The sequence below is a fragment of the Megalops cyprinoides genome, chromosome 4 (genome assembly GCF_013368585.1).
Source record: "Megalops cyprinoides isolate fMegCyp1 chromosome 4, fMegCyp1.pri, whole genome shotgun sequence".
NCBI classification, from domain to species: Eukaryota; Metazoa; Chordata; class Actinopteri; order Elopiformes; family Megalopidae; genus Megalops; species Megalops cyprinoides.
The window spans coordinates 27,019,749-27,033,845 of NC_050586.1; the positions used below are offsets into that span (position 1 = coordinate 27,019,749).

Genomic DNA, 14,097 nt, shown 5'->3' on the forward strand with positions numbered 1-14,097 from the left:
GGAGGGTGCCGTCGGGCATTCCAGAACAGGACCCACCTCTGGGAAAACGCTGGAATAACGCGGCTTTCAGACACTCTGGAGCACAGCGATCAGCAGCATGGAAACACATTTTGCTGTGGCACTCTGTTTACAGTGACTCAGTTTCGATGATTCAACTGTTTGTGATTCCCCTCAGCAGAGAGGGGGGGCACTGTTTTATAACTTCAGCATGGCACTCATTCGCATTCAAAAACAAACAGTTGATGGCATTCAGGAATGAGTGCTGCGAGGCTTCAGCGGGGTGGAAAACGAAACCGTCGGTTTTGGCTAAAAAGCCCTTTGGAATGTGGCATGTTGGGTATTGTTTGGAGTTACTTCAGGTGACAGGTGAAACAGATCCGGATCTGGTTCGGGCATTTTTGCGCCTCTGGTGAATTTCTGGGGTATTAGAAAAAAAAAAAAACTGACTCGGGCTCTGATCAGCTGGGAACCTTTCTCGCGAATCTCGTTATAAACACCAAATGATCTTAACAGCGCACAAATGCAATCTGATAAGTGTGCGGGGAGGGGAAGTCAAAGCAAGCGTGATAATTTACAAAGTGAAGGGGATATTAGTCGTTCCTTCTGCTCTCATAACTTTTTGTTTTCTATAACCCCGGCCCAGAGAGGCGGGAAGGAACGGGAGAGAAGCCATTAGACTTTTGATTGATTTTGTATCTGGCCTTTAGATAAAGATTAAGATGTCAGATTACTTTCTGCAGGAGAGCTGGTGTATAATACGTTTCTCTTTTTTCCCCCGTGTTGAATGCAAGAGGGTTTGATTTGTTGTCTTTTTGATAAAATTACAAGGCACAGACAGGGGCCCCCTGTCATCTATCTGAGCAGCAGAAACAGGTTAATCAAGGCAAGCGAGCGCCGGATAAAATCAAATGGAAGTCATAATTCTTCATTTTTTTTCTTTCTTTCTGTCTCTTTCTCTTTTTTGTCCACGGGGGCTTTCTGCCTGAAAAGGTAAATTGTCCATCAAGCGGGCAAGACGGTCCACGCTGAGCGATGTCTTATCTGGGCCCAGCAGTTTCTCTCTCTCTCTCTGTGCACTTTCCTCTGTGCACAATTTACTGCCCCCAGGAAGACAGAGGAAGCCATTTAATGTCGCACACATCTGCAAGCGATTGGGCGAAGTGGTGCCTGTGAATGACAGCGAGGTGCATGCGCAGGGCTGGCCGACGCGCTTAAAGACGTGATGAGGAAGGCCCCCCCCCGCACCCTTGGGGTCAAAGGCCACAGTGCAGTGACGGCTTAAGTGAACTGTGGATCATGAAGTGCTTCAGGCTGCACATTTTTCTAATATAGAGAGTCTGCAGTCTGATTTTAATCTGGAAAGGGCTGGAAATGCAATATCAAAAGGGCTTTTCTGTGGAGGGAGAAAAAAAAGCAGTCTTAGTGACTTTGTGTCAAATGGAGGGAGAGGCCCGCGCATAGGAAGCTATCAGAGGGAAAAACATCATCTATATACCAATATGAGTTTAATCCAAGGTACACATACAGATGCTGTGCACAGATGCTGTATGACCATATGTGGTTGTGAATGTGTGTGTGTTTATGATTATTTGCATGTATGTGCATGTGCATGTACATGCGTGTATGTGTGTGGCTGTGTGCATGTGTGCTTACGTGTGTGTGTGTGTGCGTGCGCGTGTGTGTGTGTGTGTGTGTGTGTGTGTGTGTGTGTGTGTGTGTGTGTGTGTGTGTGTGTGTGCTTGTGTGTGTATTACCATTACCATGGCTTCAGACTTGGCCTCCTGGCCTCCAGACAGCGTGTGTGTAACGGTCACTGAAATGTGGCATTGGAATGGCTCCCGCGGGACGCAGCTTTGCTGCTGTGAATGTCAGGCGTGAGAGTCCTCAGGTTCCGGGCCCAATTTAAAAATAAACGGAAAACACTCGTCCGGCCAGCTCCCCAGACTGCCATCACTCATTAACCAGTGAGGTAAGTAACACGACACGGCTCGGCGGAAAAAGAACCAGTCAGCTCAGCTAAACCCCGCCCCCCTAAGTTCCTCATCCACTCGTGTTTGTTTTCTGCTGTTTTATTCAAAACTTAAGAAACAGAATAGATAGAAGGCTTTGAAAGCGGAGCATTAATTAACCTTGACATCACAAAGAGCCGCTCGCGTCTCAAATCAGTCGGAAGACTTAGCAGCAGACTCAGCTCCAAACGGCTGGTCTCTTTTGCAGAAATGTCTGAGGACTCTGCCCCTGAACGAAAACAAGCGCTTGCACATTTTAAATCCCCGTCTTTATGTGTCGGGCCATCAGAGGCAGCATCCACAGTTCTGTGTGGAGTATTCCCTCCCGGTTTACAGAGACATTTGTTTCATTCATGTCCCAGTCTGAGGACAGCCCCCCCCCTCACCCTCTCCACACACACACACACACATACACACACACTCGCTGTAAGGCCCCCAGTGTTTCCTCATGTCGTCTCACAGCTGTGGCCTGCTCCCCCCCCAACACACATATACATACACACACACTCTTTCTCTCATGATCTCTATCTCTCTCTGTCTCTCTCTTTGTTCCCCCCTCTCTCTTAATGTCTCCCCCACTCTCTCTGTCCCCCTCTCTCTTTCACTGTCTCTTTCTCTGCATTTCTCTCTGTCTGTCTCCTCTGTCTTTCACAGAGTGTCTGAATCTCTTTCTCTCTTTCCCTTTCCACCACAGCCTTTATCCCTCTCTCTCCATCTCTTCTTCTCTCTCTCCCTCTTTTCCTCCACTGTGCCATGCTGGAGGGGAAGACAGGCCAGGCAGTGGAACTCCCAGAGCATTGTCCCTGCTTCATGGACCAGCATGCAACTATGTAGCAAGACTCTTTCCTGGGGGTCAGGGAACGTTCTCTTCTTCCTCCGCACTCTGCTCAGTGCTGTGTGACAGTACAGTTGTTAAAACGTGCTGTGAAAAACACATTGTGGTTGATTTGACTGGCTTTCCCTGGGTTCGCACTGCAGTTCCATGCTTTGGGCTCTGGAAGTCATTTTCATTGCTGGTGTTAAACGGTCATCATTTTCATCCCAGTTTTCATCCAGAGCTTTGGGGAAGTTCAGCTGTAGAACAACTACCTGTTAAACGATGTGACTGAATTTCCCTGGGTTGGGATTGTAAGTTCACCTACCCAGCACTCTCCTTCAGGAGGATTCCTCTCTCCGTATCCCATCCAGCAAGCTCGGCGGGGCTTTGGTGGGGTGTTTTGGGCGTCCCTGCACCTCGTCCGTTCACCCAGGAGCTGTTTCCTATCAAGCAGGGAGGGTCGCGTTCCCAAAGCAGATCGTGGAGCTGGGTGAAATGAGACAAATTCAATCAGAGGCAGCCCGGCTTGTGGGCGCGTTTGTTAAGGACTGACAAACTGGCTGTTTCGGTATGTAGCAAGCGTTTAAGGGCATTTAGGTTTAACCCCATCCTCCCCCAGCAAGCAGAGTGGATCAAAGGAGGGATCGGACAGATTAATACCAGCTGGAGATCCCGCGGCGAGCGCGTTCCTGTACACCGCGCAGACAGAGGCACGCAGCCGGCACTCTGAAAAACCAGTGCAAGTTTTCTGTAACTTCGACACATTTACATGGAGCTTCAAATGACTTTCCCGGCTCAGGGCAGGAGCCTGATTGGTTGAACAACATGTCCAGTGTTCTTACATGGCATGTTGATAAATGATTAGTTCTGTCCAACCAGACAGGGTTTGTACATTTTTTTTTCCACTGAGAACAAACAAGTATGGCCTTGAGTTTCTAAGTTATTTAATAAGCCCTTGCGTTAAACGCTAAACTATAACCTCATGCTCCAGATTTTGCAGCGTATCGTGCGGGATAAGATGTTGTCCGACGCAGCTGAAGTTGCGTATTAAACTTTGAACTTTTCACAGTCTTTGAGCAGAGGAGTCTTGGTGTGACCATGGTTCGCTGGCTGAGCAGATGGAAAATGTTGCGCGGAAGTCCGTCTCTCTCACTGGCTTCATTAGCTGTCCTTTGAACAGCCACAGCTTTTTGAGTGGCTTATTTTTTTGTTGTCGCTGTCTTTAATCACATAAAGAGAGACAGACGCAGTGCTGAGATGCGATGAGCTCTTATTCTCTGGCTTTGTGCTCAGCAGTCATAATTGCTGGTCTTTCGGCGGTTTTTGTACTGAGATTTGTTTTTAGCTCTCTTTGCAGCTCCATTTTAACTGTTTATCTCAAAGTAATAGGTTGGCAAGTCTGCAAAGGTATTTCTAATAATTTCATCAGTGGCACTTCCTGCTATGCTCTCAGTTGAATTCTGTCATGAGCACTGCGTTGTCAGTGCTCTTCCCCCACTGAGACAACTGCCTGAATGAGCCCTGCTGCATTAATAGCATTTCACCAGCAGAGGCACTAGAGGGTAAAAGCAGCCAGCAAGTTTGTCGCTGCCAATAGAAAGAGCGCCTGTTCAGTTCTCATTTTATTAATGAACTGGCGCTTACTGAAGTGAAGATATTGAACACTACATTTCCGTGTGTTTAAACCCTTCGCCTTTAATTTATTTGCTGAACTGATATACAGGAAGTATGTATTTTGCTAATTGTTTGCAGCGGTGCTGTAAAGAAGCCGGCTTGGCCACAGCCAAAGTCAGATGTGCCAGGAGACTGACAGCCAAACTGAGGCAGCCTCTTAGCTTGGTAGTGTTAGCGTGTTAGATACGTACATACGTGTGCCATGCCGTTTCTTTAAAATGCAGTAAACAGCACGGGACAATCGTGATTCAGATAATGAACCTGTTTCTGGGACGTCCCGCTCATGTCATTAACCTTAAGGAGGGGTCTTTCACCTTCTGGGGAAGGATGGCTCAACTGCCCCATCCACAGGACCAAGAATAGCAGGTGTTGATGTTGCTGGCTGACAAGATGGGAACGCCTGCGACCTCTCTCCTGCAGGACGTCCCGGCAAACTCTGTCCTCTTTATTGAAGGAAGCGCAGTCCTCAGAACCAGTGCCTTTGGCCGGAGATCGGGAACACCGCCCAGTCATGTACCTCAAAGAAATGAGACCCAGGTGTCCGCAACCTGGGAAGGGAGTTTCTTTCACAGTCATCATTTGCCATGAATACTACGTAGCTGTAACTTTTAACGTATTTTTGAAGTTTTCTGACAAAAAAAGAATAAAAAAATCCATCAATGCTTCATACAGTGTGTTCAACCAGACAAATTCCCTGGGCTTTGTTTTTTCCATAGAACAAGCCCAGCCAACCATTCGCAGCACATGAATGCAGGAGACAATCGGTTTTCTTTTTGCAGCTGTTTTAGTGTTCATTTCCTGTACTGTAAGCCTGCTGTGACAGGACCCATTTACTTGCTTCTCAGATTTAGTTTGGGTTTCTATAGTCAGAGATGTAGATAAGCCACGCTCATACTCCAGCCACCCACATGTGGAGGATGCGGCTAGGTCAGGGGTCACTGCCGTGCCGTGGACTTCTCCAGCCAAGCGTGTTAAACAGCTACTCACTCTCCCCTTCGCTTTATCTGAGAATGCTAACAAGGCCGTTCACTCGCCGCTTACCTGACTCATTTACATATGCCAGAGACAAGGCAAATATCGCATTACAGACTAGAGGAGGTGAGAGAGAGGGAGAGAGAGAGAGCTAGAGAGAATTGAAGGGAAGGAAGCAGCAGAGTGGTCTCCATCCCCTTGTCTACTGCTCGGCCGTCCTTGTTTATGGCGAGGACAAACTGAGGAAATGGTGCCTGTGGCTACCATCCTGGGGGGGGGGGGGCTGCCATGTTTAATGCTTTCGCAGACAGATTTATGTTTTCTTTTTCAAAAATAAAACAAAACAAATGCTTATTACCATATTCCCCTACAGCTGGGATCTGACACAGAGGTTTCAATGGTAGGCAGACAGCTGTCAGGGCCCAGAGGTGGAAGGTACCATTGTTACATGCAGTGTTGCAACCTGTGAACAAGTGTGTGTGTGTGTGTGTGTGCATGCGTGCGTGCGTGCGTGTTATATGTGAGTTGTATGTATGCATGTGTGTGCCTCTGTGCACGTATGTATGTGACAGTGAGTGGAAAATCTGAATCCTCACCACCATACTAATCTGTGGTGGTGAATGAAAGATGTCTGATTGAAGCCACAGAGATAGTGATCAGAAAATGACCACAAGTCAAGCAGCTGTCTGTAGGGCTCTTATTCCAATGGCACTCTGTTTCTCTTCTTTCTCTCAGTTAAAACTCAAATGTTTTGGTTTTGATGTATTAAAAATAATATCCAGTAACAAGTATGTTTTAAATGGCCTAAGACCACACTTCTTGGCTCATTCCAAAATTAGTGGGGTTTTAGTCTTTTTTTTTTCTTTTGAAAAATTGTTCTTTTCTGTTCTCTGTTAAAAGAGCAAAGCAGTAATAAAGCCATAAATTTTTGCATGTGTGCTTCTCTAGTGAGTGCCCACTGTCTATTGCTGGATAACATGAAAACGATGTTTTTATTCCATTAGTTTATACAACAGAGGATTTTCAAAATATGGCTAATTAAGGGGGACTACACTCATAATTATCCATTTATTGCAATCATAACTGCATATCGTTCCTTTTATGTTTTTATATTAGCTGCAGAATGAGACAGCATCCCTGCTTTGTAGTGTACACAAAAACTGTTTTCATATTTTTACAGCAGAAATTATGACTGAATGTTCTGACACTAGGGAGATGAGGCCTGGATACTGTCCATATACCAACAGACCATAATTATCCTTACCAGAAACTTGGCTGTAGTTTCTATGGTGATCAGAAATTGTGCGGTTCCATAAGACTGCAAGGTCTGCATACGCTGTCTACATCTGTTTGTGTGTATATGAGTGAGTCAGTACGTGTATGCGTGTGTGTGTGTGTGTGTGTGTGTGTGACTTAGTGTGTGTGTTGTTTCATACTATTGAACACTTCCACCTTAAGAAACTCTGAAGTTGCCGTTTACAATTTTTGCTTGAGGAAGACTCAATAGCACCCCAGCTAATAAGGCCCAGAGTGGATTGGTTTTTGAATATTAAACTTTATTTGTTAAGCTAAATGCAGGACTCATCAGAGGGGAGCTCATGAATGCTGTCTGACTTACAGAGCTCTCTTTCTGAGAAGACAATTGAAGCAGTGATGCTATAATTGGACAGGCAGTGAGGAGCTGGAAGGGGGAGGGGGGGTGGCGGAGGCGGTGGGGGGCAGATTTGGGGGGGTGGCAGGGTTAGTTGACGTGTGATGAACACTAGCGGGCTGGGGAGACAAAGAGGCCACAGCTGGGTTTGGCTGAGGGAGCGTTACCAGCCGAGTGGCGCTGACGAGAGAGTGATGGATATCCTCTGGTGGTCGGAGGTGCTCTTGACTGTTCTAAAGACTGCATATGCTGACAGCGGGAAGCTCAGATGACACATTATCCAGAACAACATGAGGGTCTAAAGGACTACTGTAACCAGTCTGAGCAAACATCAAATCGTGTTACCTTACAACCACGAGGCCACAGTGTGATCGTGATTTAGCCTCTCGTTTGCACGGAAAATCAAACAGACAAATCTTTGTGTTGACATTATGGCTGAAATCCCAAACAGGCTTTTCATATCACTATCCAAATATCTCACAGTAAGAGTAGTGGGTGTGTCTTCCCAAAAGGCATCATCAATGCTGGCATGAAGTGGAATCATATTGATCAGGATTCATTCAGCAGCATTCATGGCTTTAGCAAAGTGGTGGCCGCAACAGCCAACAGGACATTTTGATTTTTGTCTGAAAAGGAGTATAGGGGAGCTTGAGCTGTACTGTCTCCTTTTTACTCTAATAAGACTTCATTCCAGTGAGGACAGAAGTGCATATTTCTCCAACAGTGGTCATTTGACTTTATGCTTGACTAGTTCCTCTTCGTGTCCCAAAGCTATTTTGTTTTTCTGTTTTTCTTTTGCTGGAACGTAAACCTTGTGTCACCTTTTCTCAAAACGGTTTTGACAGTTGCAGGAGCGGTGCACTAGAAACAGCGTGTGATCTCACTTAAATAGATTAGAAACCACACTCTGTAAAATTATGTTTTTTAAAAAGAGCACAAACCCATTCGGTTTTTTTCTTTGGTAACCTTTTGAGGGAGTGATTTCATCGTAACCTGTTGAACTCTGAATTTGCGCCTCTGGTGATTGAGAAAGCTGGGCTCCAGTAACAGGAAACCCAGCAGTATGAGAAGGGGACACTGTTGTTGGACAGCGCCCCTCATAGGGCAAACTGTAACTCACACCTTTTAGTGTCTGACAGGAAAGTGGCAATTTCCTGCCTGTAACCACAGACTGGGGGTTTATGCTGTGCACCCCCCATCCACCCAGGGGTTCCCCATGTAGGAACATGAGAGCGAGGAACCTCTCACCCTCTCCCTGACTGGCTGAAATGTTATAGGACACCAGTGTGCCGGCTTCAGAGAAAAGCATCATTAGTCTAGATGACAGTTAGCGTCGAACACGCGTGTGTAATCGGAGTGCTGGAAATATATTTTCAGAGTGTTCTGGGAAAGAAGAAAGGAAGAAAAAAACAAATCGCTGGGTGTTTTAAAAGGAACCTCTGGGATACGCATTTAGGCAGCCTCACTGAGCGTTTCCCCAACCGTGCCAGTGTCCCTAACAGGGCCGATTAATAGACGCTTGATACGTCCTGCCAGACCAGGGTTTTATGTTCTAAAGGTGGAGCTCCTCTCTGCTGGGTCAGTTTAACACCACCTTCCCCCCTCCCGCCCCCGGGTGGAGTTAGGAGCATGGGTTCTTGCTGTGTCAGGCAGAAGGTCACATCAGTGTCCCTGTTATGCGTCTCTTTGGAGGGCCTGAGGCCTGCCGCGAAACCCCAGACAGGCGATCTCTGTGACCCGCTGCCCCTAAGGCCCACGGGAGAGGTCTTGCTGAGGCAGAGAGAAACCATCCCCAGGAGGGCTGCCCTTTTTAAACTTTTTTTAGATTCATTTTTTCTGCTCCATCAACACTTCACAATCAACCCATTCAACATGGGAAGGTTGGATCGATCCAGCTAAACCACAGCTGGTGGCTCAGAGCTGAACTGAGAGTGTTGTGCACACATTGCGTTTGATGACGCCACTGTTTGAACAGCCAATGAGAGGCTGCCTATGTTCCACTGTTTCCCCTGGCAGACCTCTGAGGTTACTGTACCACGGTAACAATGGTCACTGGAAGAAGAAACTTCACCCTTCCATGTTAGTTTTGTCATTACACTCAATTTCAGAACAGTTTTAAAGAAATATTAAGAAAAGCTTCGGGTACATTCCTTATGTCTAGGAGTGAGTCTTCTATCTCTATTCCTTCAGGGCAGCTAATCGTTTTTTCCTAAAATCTTTCACTAATTCAAATGTATTAGTTCAGAGTACAAGTATGGTAGATGGTTGAGTTAAGGGTACTGTGTATAGTGATCAATTTGAAAAGTCACTGTCATGCATATAGAGACACTGTAAGAGGGACTCCACTAAATCACTGAATGAAAATAACAGTAATAATGAGGAAATCTTGGACTCCAGGCTGTGGTAATTTTGATCTCAAGGGAATCAAGGGAAGCAAGTTCTATAAACATCAGCAATACAGGTCTTTTTTCTCAGATCACAGATGCAGCCCCATTGCCTGTCACTGTTAGCTCCTTGCTAAGTGAAATGATCTTTTTGTCTGGCTTTGCAGCATCTACAGTTGCTGAGAATGGGAAGAGAACATGTCTGAAGCTAAAGGTTTACGTCCGACCAACAAGTAAGTCATCTCAACTGTAACTCCAAAGCAAAGTCATTCAACCAAAGCGCATGATCTACCATGCATTTTGTTAGAAATATATGTACATATTTGTAAAGTTCTGTGTACTTTTAGCTGGTCTTTATGAAAGCCCTGAGGGGCTGGTGAGCTGCTCTGTATACTGCACTCTAGGTTCATTCCTCATGACAGCTTTGTTAATGTAATTCTATGCCAGTCGCTGCTCTGTGTTTGATTTAGTAAAGACAGATCACACCTTTTTTCTTTTGTTTCTGAGTGGTGTCATAAGCTTTGAGCGAGGTTTTCTTTTGAGGGTGGGGTCAAAATGTCACTAACCTGATTGGCTCATCCTCTTTATTTCTGTTGTAGACAGCTGTGTGAAAACTATAGGCGTTCACGATCATGTTTTTGACGTTAACGACAAAGTAGACAATTCATTAGAACCAAGAGGTTAGTATGGCTTAGAATTTTTTTTGTTTAAGTAGTGCTTCTGTCCCTTTGCCTATCCTATACACACATACACATACACTGAAACACACATATACATACCTACACAGACACACACTGACACATTTGCATACACACACACACACACACACACAAACACACACACACACACCACACACACACACACACACACACACACACACAGAGGTTTTCCTCCTTCCTTTCTTGGTCTGTTCTCTCCACCCTCCTAACATGGTAGCATGGCCATCATGTTAGAAGGTGTGGCTTATGCTGCTGTGATGTTGTGATGTCCATGTGCATGCATCACACCTCTCCTTAGCATGGCAACCAGCGCCTGAATGCCTGCATGCTGCATAGTAACCTTAGTGGTGGGAGCCTTCATCAACCCCAAAATGGGTGGAGCCATAATGTGCCGTCCGTTACTCATTGAATTTGAGCCAATCACAATATTTTGCCATTGAGAGCAAGGTGGTTTGATTGGTTCATATGAGTCACTGATTGACAGCATATGGGAGCTGCATCCACATTGGGGCACAGTGAAGCAGTGAACACACTGTATGGCTGTTTACACCTACACTGAGATGTTAACATGTCTGAAATCATCTGCTTTTAACACATGGTCAGTCATGGTCTTTCTGCCTGTGTCTCTGCTGGTTGATTGCATTGCCCCTGTTAAACACTCCCGCCCGTTTCCAATGACTTGCATGCCTCTAACCCAGCCTGAGTGGAATGTGTCTTGGGTGATTCTGTTGTTTTACTGAAGCTCCCACTTGCTGTTGGAGAGAGAAAAATTCTGATGGTTAAGCCTGTCAGATTACACGGCATTAGTTATTTCAAATGGAATATTATGAAGAGTATTTGTCACGGCATTAGCAATTACGGTCGAAAAGCGGACCGTTGTGTTCCCACGTACGATATCATATTTTCAATATCTCTTGGTCGCAGCGGTTTGCCGTGCCCTGGTAATGATATTTTATCTCGCGCGGCCTCGCGCCGCACCTCGCCCTCCCGCTCTGGCAGCCCTCGTAAAGATGCCTGATTCATTACCCAGAAGCCCACAGGTTGTGTGCCCCTGCCTGCTGCATGCCTGCCTGAGGCCCCTTGGCGAGCGATCGCGCCGCTCCGGCTCAGGAGCATATTTGTCTGCCTCTTTGTGTTTCACACCTGTCTGTTCTCCAATGGCACGTCTGCCGCCGGCTGCTGGCTTCACGCTTTCCACCGCCGCGGCACGGTCACGGCTAACAATGCCGGTCAGATTCGGCTTCGTGACCGCCAAGGCTTTGAATACGTTTCCCTTAAAGAATAGTTTTTTTTTGATCTGGACGTTTTGTTTTTCTTTTTAAAATTAAAACGAACAAAAAAAAAACTAGGGACCACAATTATATGATAACTTTCACATGCTGAATAATGTCTGCATTTTTTCGAAAGAGCAAGGATCGTGTAAATGGGGAGTCGGTTACTAAGTCAGACGATTATAAAAAATAATGACAAATACGTGAAATAAAATTAGCAATCATTGGTTAAAAAAGAGGAGCCAAACCGAGTGAAATAAGGAACCCTTTGAGAAGTGACGGGGCTTAACTGTCAGTCTCTGTCTACAGCACAGGGAGTCTCAGTGTCTTGGTTTACTTGTGAAAAACTGATTTTCATTCCTGCCAACGTTTATATATTAAATGTTGTTTTCTTTTTTTGCCTCTCTTTAGACGACACAAGTCACGAGTCCGCCGAGCCATCTCGCAGTGATGCCAGTGCCTCGGAGAGACCGCAGAGAGCAAGCCCACTGATGGCCTCTGCTCTCTTTTTTCTAGCCATGCTGTTGCCGTTATAGCGCCTGTTTCTGATTGGAGGAAAACTTAGAGCATCTTGGAGCTGCAGAACCCCCCCCCCCCACAAAGGGGTGGAGGAAATTGGGGTGGGGGGGTCCCTCTCCACGAACACTCTTTTTTTTGCAGTTATTTAAATGGTCTTTCCCAGTCCCTGATAAAGAGCTGATCCATATGGGAGAGCCAGTTTCCACAGAACTTTCCACCAAGACGCCAAATGGTCCTTTGACACATAGTGATTCTTATTTTCCTGTAAGTCTAGACTTCCCCCAGTCACTGGGCCCTCTATTTCTGCGTCTTTACAAGTGTTCATGGACACATTTACACACACACGTGTGTATACACACACACACACACACACACACACACACACACCTTTATATACATCCCTACCCACTGTCATTAGTGCCCTATGTAGCTGAAAGCTACTCAGATTTCATACACCAAGATACAAAAAAAGCCGAGGAACCCCCCCCCCCCAAGGCCCTTCCCACGAAATTGTCAGGATTCAAAATTCAAATGATATTCACAGAAAGGCACTACGCAGAGAGAGACAGGATGGGAATGGAAACAGTGTTTGTGTGTGTGAGAATATGTTGTTTGGAGGGGAGGGGGGTTATGTAGGCTCAAGGCCTAATGCTGGCCATCCAATAAGGATGTGATCAAGGCAGACTCTCTGGGAAATATCAATATGTCTGGTGTCAGTGCTGTGGGCTCTTTGTTGAAGACTTACAGTAATTACAGAAAGTCATCCGTGACTGTGGGGTAAAGAATCCCCTTGTGTGGTTGGGGAGGGGGGGTGGGGGGATTAGGGAGAGGGAGGGGTAACATTTGAAGAGGTGCCGAAAAGAGAATACTCAGATACGAAGCAGAAAGAGAGGAATAAGCTTTCACTGCGTGTGCTTTGTGGGACTATTGTAAGAAGGAAAGATCAATATTTTTGAAGTTAATTGCAGTGGAGCAAACGAATCAGGCATGGTTTATAGTTTATGGGAGGGGGGGTTAGTGGGGCGGGATTTCATTTCTAATCGCTCTTTTGTGTCAGTCTTTATAAAACAGACAGAAAAAGATTGCATTGTAAAGTATTTTGTGAAGTGTAAAAGGATAAGCCAAACTATTTTGCTATTTCCAGCCGCCACACTTTCCCTCAGTCAGGCGCTGGTGGGATTCTGTTTGGTGGGAAGTTATTCCACAGCTCCACTTCTACATTTCTATGTTCTGCTCTGTTCTTTTTTAAATTGCATTAGAAGTTATTACCAATAATGGTCATATTACAATGGGAATCTATGTATTTTTTTTACGCATCCATCCAGTTTTCTTCAAAATGGTACACATTTCTCAGGATATTTGAAAGATAAAAAGTCAAGGGGCCTGAGGTAGCCGCCTTTACTCTGTTTCTGTCTCTGTTGCCTCTGAGCTGAATTAACCGTTTTTTATCCTTTTTTATCTGTTCTTCTTTTTTTGCATTTTAAATAATTGATTCAGAAACTTTCAATGTGGAGGCAGCATGGCAACCAAGACGTGTTTTATTTCTCGATAAATCTTTACCCCTAGCCTTAACGCCAACCTCAAATCTCTCAAATTCGAGAGTGATGTCCTTCGTGTACTGTTGCTATGGATACTGTGCTGCATAGTGCATTCCCCCTCACACCCCCCCCCCCCCCACACCTAGAATACGTGACTTGGACATGTTTATGTGTACTTAACACACTTCTAAATCAGATTTAAACAAATGCATCCTTTCTTTTTATACTACATATGAACGTGTTTCTCATACCTGTGTCTGGACTGGATATGGCCCCATTTGTATTTTTAATATTTTTTTTCCACACAGAGTGAAACTCAAGTTCCATTAAAATCCTGCTGTCACACTTAGGGCTGTTTTTGTTCTACATGGAAATCCTGTTTTCTTTCCCAGCCTGAGACGGACGTGAGGGGGAGACTTGGTCTGTTGTTACAGGCTGGCTAGCGGAACTGGGCAGGGGGTATGGGACCGGCACCCAGAGCCACAGCTACTACTGTTACGGGCTTAAGTGTCCCTTTAATGAGGTTCAAAGTAACGGGCGGGC

At 45.7% G+C, this 14,097-nt stretch overlaps 1 protein-coding gene across 1 annotated transcript in view; it reads left to right on the top strand.

Moving 5' to 3' along the window:
• The window catches only part of efna5b (ephrin-A5b), a 100,595-nt gene extending 88,007 nt beyond the window's left edge, over positions 1-12,588 (top strand). Inside the window, exons 3-5 of the mRNA XM_036526943.1 lie at positions 9,675-9,740; positions 10,107-10,187; positions 11,909-12,588. Of these exons, the coding sequence (XP_036382836.1) occupies positions 9,675-9,740; positions 10,107-10,187; positions 11,909-12,033 (272 nt within the window). The 3' untranslated portion in view covers positions 12,034-12,588. The remainder of the gene's footprint in view (positions 1-9,674; positions 9,741-10,106; positions 10,188-11,908) is intronic.
• Positions 12,589-14,097: the final 1,509 nt, after the last annotated feature.